General features: G+C 60.2%; 1 protein-coding gene across 1 annotated transcript in view; it reads left to right on the top strand.

Annotated features, from left to right (window-relative positions):
• The first annotated feature begins 313 nt into the window (after positions 1-313).
• LOC116532787 (guanine nucleotide-binding protein subunit alpha-11) overlaps positions 314-9,563 on the top strand; it is a 24,974-nt gene continuing 15,724 nt past the window's right edge. Inside the window, exon 1 of the mRNA XM_032252317.1 lies at positions 314-548. Coding sequence (XP_032108208.1) covers positions 527-548 — 22 coding nt within the window. The 5' untranslated portion in view covers positions 314-526. The remainder of the gene's footprint in view (positions 549-9,563) is intronic.

Raw genomic sequence — 9,563 nt, 5'->3', positions numbered from 1 at the left:
GGCCATCTTTCCAGGGGATGCGGGTAGGCAGAGCCGTGTCCCTAACACTTGGAGGAAGTGTGCAGGGGGCCTGCATGGTGGCACTTTGGACAGAGTGGCACTGGCTGGCTTTTGCCGTGGGTCGTGGACTTTGTGTAGAAGGAGGGGAGTTAGGAATTGCTGGTGTCATAAAGATCTTACCAGATGGATTTGCCCTGCAGCTCTGTGACCTCTGGAACCCCTGCTGCCTTTCCCTCGTGCACCCAGGCTTCTGTGCCTGCACTTTGGACTTGAGATTGACACGGGGTTCAAGGACGAAGGTCAGGGGCCCCCATGTCTGCAGCCATGGCTACCTGGAGCGAGTCTGGGAATGATGGGACCCATCTCGCATCCTCTGTCCGGTGCCCACCTGTGCCCAGGGGATTTCTGCCGTCCCACCCCTCTGTGTGAGCCTGGAAGTTGACCCCATCAGCCTGTAAGATGGGAGGTTGCTGTCAGGCCCAGGCCAGGCTGGGCAGATAGGACAGTGAGGAAGACGTGAGCTCACATGCAACCCAAGGAGGACAGGTGTCAGTGCCAAGCAGAGGGCCGGGGGCTGCCAGGGGGTTGGGGAGGCTTCACACCCGAGGTGTTGGGGCCAGGAAGCCCTCTGGAAATCTGATGCGCAGACCCTCAGAACACTTCCTGTCCAAGCCACCTTGTGTCCCAGCTGGAGAGTCCCTTGCTTCGAGGACTTTGACCACCAGATGTCCGGGGGCTGGGGTCCGGGGTACAGGGGAGAGGACCTCTGCCAGGCTCCCTGCCTGCTTGTGGGAACTCATTCCACTTTCCCAATGGGCCAGCCCCGAGCTTGTGATTGCCTCGTTTTTTAGGGAGCAGCTGGAGGGGAGGCCGCGGCTCCCCGGGAGGAAGGGCTGTTGGGCTGCAGCAGGTGGTTCTGTTGCCTGCGCCCCATGAAATGTTGAGACCTCTGGGTGGAGGTCCTGGCGCTGTGCAGGAGGCCAAGCTCGGCCGGGCCTGCTTCTCCCTGGAATTGTTTCCTCCCCTGCCCCTTAGCGGTGGGGCTCCAGCCCTCCTTCTCCCCCGTGGCTCCGGTGCCGCACTGTGGAGTGGATGTTGGGGAGGCAGAGGCCTGCCGTCTTGTGGCATCTGGGCCCCGGGAGTGTCTTGTGTGTGGGGGTGGTGCTGGTTCCTTCCAGGCTCGGGGCCGCAGGGTTCCAGGGTCCTGCCCGATGCCTGGGTTTGCAACCAGGAGGAGCGTGTTCTGGAAGAACACCGTGTCCATGAGCTCTCCCCAGCTGCCTTCCTCGGGCTGCACACGGCCTGTGAGGTGGGTCAGCCTGTGAGGACTTTCCATGCCCTGTTTCCGGGTGTGGACAGACCGTATCGAGCCCTAGAGCTGGACGGGGCTCTAGCTGCCGTGCCTCCTCTCCCACGGCGGTTCACATGTGCTGTTCACGCCTCAGATGGGCCCCTCCGTTACACACAGCAGGTCTCCCCGGGGCCCTGTGCGCAGTCGGGTGGGGCCGCCCTGGGCATTGCAGGGCTCTGAGCAGCGTCCCAGGCCTCCACCCACTCCATGCCAGGAGCTCCCCGAGGTCATAAGCACACATGTCTCCAGACAGGGCTCATCGTCCCTGGGGCGCACGTCGCCCCGTTTGAGACTCTTTGCCGAGTGGTGGCATACCACGTAAGAAGCTCGCGGCAAAGCTGATGGATAATCAGCGCAAATTATTTTCTTAGCAGTTTTCATGAGTGCTTAGAGTTTTTTTTTTTTTTTTTTTTTTTTTGAGACAGAGTCTCACTCTGTTACCTAAGCTGAAGTGCAGTGTTGCAATCTAAGCTCACTACAACCTCAGCCTCCCTGGTTCAAGAGACTCTCCTGCCTCAGCTTCCCGACTAGCTGGGACTACAGGCATGTGCCACCTTGCCCGGCTAATTTTTCTGTATTTTTGGTAGAGACAGGGTTTCACCGTGTCAGCCAGGATGGTCTCGATCTCCTGACCTTGTGAGCCACCTGCCTCGTCCTCCCGAAGTGCTGGGATTACAGGTGTGAGCCGCCATGCTGGCCTTGAGTATTTCTCTATGTACGGTCAAAGCCATGTGTGCGTGAAGTCACTTCTGAGTGGATGTGTATACGTACATTGTTTTATACCTGTGGTGTTTCAGGTTTGATCTTATTAACACTTCCGTGGATGGCAGGGACAGCTGTGGATGGGAACGGGAGTGACGGTCATGTACGCTGCGCTTAGCATATGTGCTGCTCCGGCGGCCGTGCTGCGCGGCCGTCATCCTGGGGCCCCATTCCCCAGGCCGGCTGGGCCTCTGCCTCTCACAGGGCAGTTCTTGGCTGTTACGTTTCCTTCTCGCCGGTGAACTATGGAGGGGGCCCCGGGCAGTTCCTTGCAGCAGGTTTGTGGTTGGAACTGTGAGGCCTTCCATGGGAAGCCTGTTCCTGGAGGCCTGAGGCTGCTAGCGGGGCTGAGCCGGAGTGGCTCCAGGCTTTCTAAATAAAGCCGGATGGTTAGTTCCGGAGGCTTCCTGTCCTGCCTGCGCCGGCCCCCACGGGGCAGCGACAAGGCCCGGGATCCAGCATGGGGCGCGGTGGCCCCACGGGAAGGGCTGGGCCTCTGTTGGCCCAGTGTTGGGAGGCGTGGAGCGTGGCCTCTGGCGCCTGGCAGGGTGGCTGTGCGTGTCCCAGAAGACTCCGGGAGCAGGAAGCGCCCTTGGATGGCCTCGTCCAGCTTTGACTCCCCGAGCCCCAGCCCAGGCTGGGAGATGTGGGGACTCGCTCCGGGGCCCGCTCTCACGTCCTCTGCGTTTACATGTAATCAGTTATGATGACTGTTGCTGGAAGGGTCTGCTTTTCCAGGCACGGTCTGGGGAGCTCCGGTCCACAGCCGTGAGCTCCGTGGAGCACCCCCCCTCCTGAGCCTCGTGCTGCGGTGAGAGTGGAGGAAGTGCCTCCGCCCGAGATTTAACCACGAGAGGTTTCACTTTCTGAGTCTTGTGGCGGAGCCCGCTCCTTCTGGGACGGGGACCCTGGGCAGCACGGGGAAGTCGCCCTGGCGTCGGGAGCTCGAAGAGGTGTGCGGCAAAGTCCCTTGGGCCTTAGAGGGGCGGTCGCGGGCCTGCCCAGCCCTACCCTGTGGACAAAGCGGGGACCCAGTGCCCCTTCTGGCGCCCCAGCTTGTGAGTGGAGGATGGGGAGCCTCGTGCGGCCTGCCCACCTGGTGATTGAGAGCGGTGGATGCGACTAGGACGGCCAAGGGCTCCAGGAAGGTCTACGTGCAAGGTCATTATTTGGCAGGACTCAAGTCCTTTGGCAGAACCGGGATCCTCAGCGCTGGGTTGCTGGCTTGGGGGTGGCTGCAGATCCAAGTAGCTCGTGCCCCCGGCCCTGCGTGGAGTATTTCCTCCCCGGGGCCTCCCGCTGTGTCTGTCCTCCACAGGGCACCTGGCAGGTCTTCTGGGCTGTCTGGAATTGGCTGCTCTGGATCCAGACTCTCACTGTCACCTGTGCCTGTCCACTTCACCCGTCAGGATGTCAGTGGTCCAGTCTCCCGCCCTCCGCCCCGACTCCCTCCCTGTGGGTCAGAAGGCCTCGTTGGTCTCTGCTATCAGGGTTTCTGGTCCAGCCAGTCCTCCTGCGGCTGCCAGGCACTCTCAGTACAGCACGGGTGGGCGGGGCCTCGGGCCATCCGCAGGGCCTGGGAGCAGTGTGGTGTCCAGGTCAGGTACGTGGCCTGGGGAGACTCTTGTACAGAACCCACCCCTGCTGCTTGTAACTGTGGGACTTTGGATCTTTGCCTCAGTTTCCTCAGGGGGCGGTGGGGTGAGGACTCAGTGGTGATCCCCATTCTGCCGCATGTGGGCACCCACTGAATGCTGGCTGCTGCCCCTGCTGCTGGCGTGATTATATCTTGTCGTGTCCACAGCACCTGGTGTGTGTGGCACACAGTGGGTGCTCCGTGAGAACATGCTGCTTGGGGGATCCTACCCTGGGATCTGGGATCTGGGATCTGGGATCGGCCCACAGATGTCTTGATCAGGATTCCCCAACCTCAGCTCCATGGATGTTTTGCACTGGGTCATTCTCTGGGGAGGGCCTGTCCTGGGCACCGCAGAGTGCTGAGCAGCATCCCATTCGCTCCAGGCCAGGAGCTCCCCCTAGTTGTGACAACCACAGATGTCCCCAGACGTGGCCCAGTGTCCCCTGGGGGCAGGACTCCTGATCTGGTTGTCTTAGGAGCCTCTTCCCTTCTCGTGGCCGTCAGTCAGCCGTGTGTCCTTGGTCCCCTGCCTCCTTCCCCATGGCACTGAGCTGTGCAGGCCTCAGAGATGCTGTCGTTGGCTCACTGAAGGCAGATCATGCAGGGACGTGGAGAGGAATGACGCGGCACGCCTTGACACTCTCCAGGCTGGCCTGGTGCACGCCAGGGGTTTCTGTGGGGACAGGCTCTATGGCCACCTGCTGTGGGCCTGCGCACCAGGCAGAGGGGCCCCCGGGGACAGTGTACAGCCGGCTCCTCAGAGGCTCCTTCCTGAGTCCTGCCTGTGGCCCAGGCTGCCCTGGGCTGGCCTGCCCGGGGCAATGGGGGCGCACTCTGGGGGAGGGAGCCACGGGTGAGCCATTTCCCTCTTCCGGCCTCGGTTCCCCCGTTGGTCACGTGGGAAAGATGTCCCTCCCCCCGTAGGATTGTTGAAGGATTAAATGAGATGAGGCCAGCGCAGCAGACAGCAGGGAGGGAGCCCTCTTGTCCTCTGTGGCTGCCCTTCCTGCTGGCCGCTCTGTGCATGTTCTCACCAAAAAGCTGCCGAGTAACCCTGGGCAGTGGTGCCCCCTGGATGGCGTCCACATGGGGACTCCAAGCCTGGGACGCTCCAGGAGGGAGGTCCTGGCGCACTTTCTGTCTCCGTCTGACTGCAGAGTTGGCGCTCTGCGCAGCGCCCTGGCTGGCGCCCAGCCTCCATTTTCTCTTCTTCAGGCCCGTGTGGTCACACTGAGGTTTCAGGGTCCCTGCAGGGATGGAGCAGGTGGGGGCTGAAGGGTGTGGTCAAGCTAGAGGGCACTGTGTTGCCATTGTTAGCCGTGTCCACCGATGGGTGCTGGGCCTGCCACCGCACGGGACTTGCGTAGCCTCTGGAGATGTGGCCGTTCTGTTACCTGTCCTCGTCCCCAGGGCCTGTGGCGGTGCCGGGTCCGTGCTGTGGGATGGATGAGGTGGTGGAAGCACCTGGTCCTCCAGTGGCGCCAGTTTGCTATTTGCAGAGGTTGCAGTGAGCTGGCCTCCGTCCCACTGGATGGGACGAGGGTTGACCGCTCAGGCCCCCGCTGGCGGCCTGGGCAGGTGTCTGGAGAACAGGTCTGGGCCTCCAGTTGCCTCCTCCTCCCCCCTCAGCGATCTCATCCCAGACTCCTTGATGACGGTCAGAGCTGGGCAGGCGAGGTCTGTCCCTGCTCCCCAGGTGGCAATGTCCAGGCCTGTGCCCACAGCTGGGTTGGATGGGTTGGGCAAGGCTGGGGCCCAGTCTCCCAGGCTCTCCGGGGCTTCTGTAAGGGCTGTGGTAAGACCCAGCATGTGGGGATAGGGAGCTCAGAAAACTCATGTGGCCAGGCGCGGTGGCTCACGCCTGTCATCCGAGCACATTGGAAGGCCGAGTCAGGCAGATTGCCTGAGTCCAGGAGTTCGAGTCCAGCCTTGCAACATGGTGAGACCCCCGTGTCTACTAAAAATGCAAAAAATTAGCCGAGTGTGGTGGTATGCGCCTGTAGTCCCAGCTACCTGAGATGCTGAGGTGGGAGGGTCACTTGAGTCCAAGAGGCAGAGGTTGCCGTGAGCCGAGATTGCCTACTGCACTCCAGCCTGGGTGACCGAGGGAGAGACCCTGTCTCCAAAAAAAAAAAGAAAAGGTGGAGGCAGGAGAATTGCTTGAACTGGGAGGCGGAGGTTGCAGTGAGCCAAGATCGCGCCATTGCCCTCCAGCCTGGCGACAGAGCAAGACTCCGTCTCGAAAAGAAAAGAAAAGAAAAGAAAAGAAAACATGGGTGAGTGACACCAACCACTTCCAGTGGGGAGGGTCACTCTCATGTGGAGCCTGTGTGCACAGAAGCCTCCGCTGGAATAGAACAAGGTGGCGTGGCCCCTGGCTGGCGAGGGGCGGTTAGCGTCTGCACCTTTGAGGCACCTGGGAATTCTAGGATTATATTCTCCTACAGAGGCTGCCCTGCCATCGCTGCCCCGGTCGTCATGCCTCCCTTGGGGTAGTGAGTTTCAGGGCGGCCCTTTCTCCAGCCTTGCAGAGGGGCCGGCTGGGTGCGCTTCCTCTCTGGGCACTGCCTTGTCCTCTCAGCTTTGCCTGGGGGTTTGAGGTAGAGCAGAGACGGAGCATGTCCAGGGCTGCCAGGAGGAAGCTGTGAAGCCAGGAGACCCAAGTCTGTTCAGGTCCTGCCGGTAGGGCCTGTGTGACCTCAGGGAGGCAGCTTGACCGCTCCGTGCCTCAGTTTCACCTCCAGTCAATCAGGCACTGAAGTGCTATCTGCCTCCTGGGGTTCTGAGACTGAAGCGAGCAGGCATGAGGCCCCTTGTGAAGCCGGGTCAAGGGCGTCCGTCCTCTGTGGCGGGAGGCTTGCCCCTCTCGGGCCCCTGTGTCAGGTTGGGGCCTGGCTTTGATCCCATACCCGCTGCCACAGCTCGTGGTCAGGGTTAGATGGCCTGGCTGTTTCCAAGAGCTAAGATCACAGGCATACGGGTGCACACCCGTGGGCTGCCTAACCTGCCTTCTCACGGGTGCTGATGAGCAGTTGTGTCATCCCTTGGGTGGGGCTGTGTGGCTCTGGCCTCACTCCCGGTGTGTATGCTGGCCCAGGCCTCCCTGCAGCCCTGTGGGGGCTTCCTGGCTTCTTGGCCCACATCGCACAGTCTTGGGCACTGACGAGGTCGGCATGGGTGCCGTGGACGGGAAGCAGCCTGAAACCCTGGATATCTGACTCCCAGGCACCTGCGCCCAGCTCTCAGCCCCTTCCTGCCCCTGGGGTCACAGGTTACTTACATGAATCTTTATATGTTTTTTATTTTTGTTATTTACTTATTTATTTTGAGATGGAGTCTCACTCTGTTGTTTAGGCTGGAGTGCAGTGGCACCATCTCAGCTCACTGCCACCTCCGCCTCCCGGGTTCAAGTGATTCTCCTGACTCAGACTCCTGAGTAGCTGGGACGACAGGCTCTTGCCACCACACCCGGCTCATTTTTGTATTTTCAGTAGAGACGTGGTTTCACCATCTTGGCCAGGCTGGTCTAGAACTTCTGACCTCAGGTGACCTGCCTGCCTCGGCCTCCCTAAGTGCTGGGATTACAGGTGTGAGCCACCATGCCCGGTTTTGAATCTTTTTTTTTTTTTGGAGACAAGGTCTCACTTGTCATCCAGGCTGGAGTGCAGTGGTGCAATCTCTGCTCACTACACCCTCCACCTCCTGAGTTCAAGTGATTCTCGTGCCTCACCCTCCTGAGTAGCTGGGATTATAGACGCCCACCACTGCACCGGGATGATTTTTATTTTTGGTAGAGATGGGATTTCACTATGTTGGCCAGGCTGGTCTCGAACTCCTGACCTGAAGTGATCCACCTGCCTTGGCAAATCCCAAAGTGCTGGGATTACAGGGGTGAGCCACCGTGCCCGGCCTTGAATCTTTAGCATCAGATGAGCCTCCAGTCCCTGCTCTCCAGGCTGCGACCTCTTGGACTTGGAGCCTTTTTCTTCCATTTTCCTCTCCCGTGGTTTGGGGATGTTTGCCGGGAGCTGGGGCACAGACTTTGTTCCTCCTGGTTGGCCCCTGTGGATCTTGGCTGTAGGATCCAGCTCAGAGGGTGGTTTTCTCTGGAAGCCAGCTCAGTGGCCGCAGTGGGCGGACTCTGGCCCCCCCTAGTGGCGGCGTCCTGCGTGTACCTGAGGGTGTGCGTCCCGCAGGCTCCCCAGCGTCTGGGGTCCACTGTTCAAGCCCACTGGGAACCAAGCTTGCAAAGGCAAAGCACTGGCTTGTGGTTGCGTGGGGACCTCCTGGACACCTAGGCTCTCCCAGGTGTGGGAAATTTGAGACCCATTCTCCCAGGAGCTGTGGCTGGTGACATGCAGTCAGGTCCATCCTGAGGGGTTCTGGAGTGTGGGGGTCCTGATGGGGACCTGAGGGATCCAGCACCCTGGACCAGGGCCAGGTTCATCGAGTTTGCTCAGGAAATGTGTACACAGCGCCTTCTGCGTAGGGCCCGAGGACGCAGGTGGGCGGGGCAGCCTGAGCCCCTGTGCTGGGGAAGCCGGCGTGGCAGGCAGCGGACGGGTACAGCCACACCTCAGCAAGGAGGGCTCTGCTGCGGCCGTGCGGGCGCTTCCTGAACACCGGGCCTTCTTGTTTTTTTCTTTCTTTCTTGTCTTTCTTTTTTTTTTTGAGACTGAGTTTCCCTCCCGTTGCCCAGGCGGGAGTACAATGGCACAATCTCAGCTCACTGCAACCTCCCTCTCCCGGGTTCAAGCGATTCTCCTGCCTCAGCCTCCCCGAGTAGCTGGGATTACAGGCACGCGCCACCATGCCTGGCTAATTTTTGTATTTTTAGTAGAGACGGGGTTTCACCATGTTGACCAGGATGGAGATCTCTTGACCTTGTGATCCGTCCGCCTCAGCCACCCAAAGTGCTAGGATTACAGGTGTGAGCCACCGCGCCCGGCCCAGCCTCTGGATTTCTGCAGCAGGAATTCTGGGGCTTTTGGGAAGGGGAAGGACCTGATGAAAGGGGTAGTTTATATTCAACTCTGGTGCGGAAGCAATGGTCGCACGCAGCTGCTGGGGCCCTCGACGGCCTCCTGGGAGGCTGAGTTTACCAGCTCCGGGCCCAGCGTGAGGCAAGGACACCTAAGGAAAGGAAACCTGGGGTCTCACAGTGGACCCGGTGGTGGGTGTGGCCTCGTTGTGGGGAGGGAGGAGCCCATTGAAGTTGGGCGGGACTCGGCTCCTGTGCAGTGCGTGCTCCCCCAACACAGGCAGAGGCCAGGCAGCGAATGCACCCGGGACCCTCCGAGCTGCCCTTTGGCGCCGATCCCTGGCTTCCCCCAGTGTCCTCTTTTCCTAACATTTTGTCACTGTCTTAGGTCTGACTGCTGTGACAAGACTGCTGGCACAGTGGCTTACAAACAACCGGAGTTGGTTTGTCACAGCTCTGGAGCTCTGGGGCCCGCACGTGCACGATCAAGGTTCTGCAGATTCCGTGCGGGTTGTGGGGGAGAGTTGCGCTTCCTGGTACATAGACGTGGTGCTATGGATTCGGTGTGCGGAGGTTGTGTTTCATAGACGGTGGTGCTGTGGATTTGGTGTGGGGAGGTTGTGTTTCATAGACGGTGCCGTGGATTTGGTGTGCGGAGGTTGTGTTTCATGGACGGTGGTGCTGTGGATTTGGTGTGGGGAGGTTGTGTTTCATAGACGGTGCTGTGGATTTGGTGTGCGGAGGTTGTGTTTCATGGACGGTGGTGCTGTGGATTTGGTGTGCGGAGGTTGTGTTTCGTAGACGGTGGTGCTGTGGATTTGGTGTGGGGG

The sequence above is a fragment of the Sapajus apella genome, unplaced genomic scaffold, assembly GCF_009761245.1.
Source record: "Sapajus apella isolate SASKATOON/1434 unplaced genomic scaffold, GSC_monkey_1.0 scaffold77, whole genome shotgun sequence".
Taxonomy (NCBI): Eukaryota; Metazoa; Chordata; class Mammalia; order Primates; family Cebidae; genus Sapajus; species Sapajus apella.
This window is presented reverse-complemented; position numbering and strand designations above follow the sequence as displayed.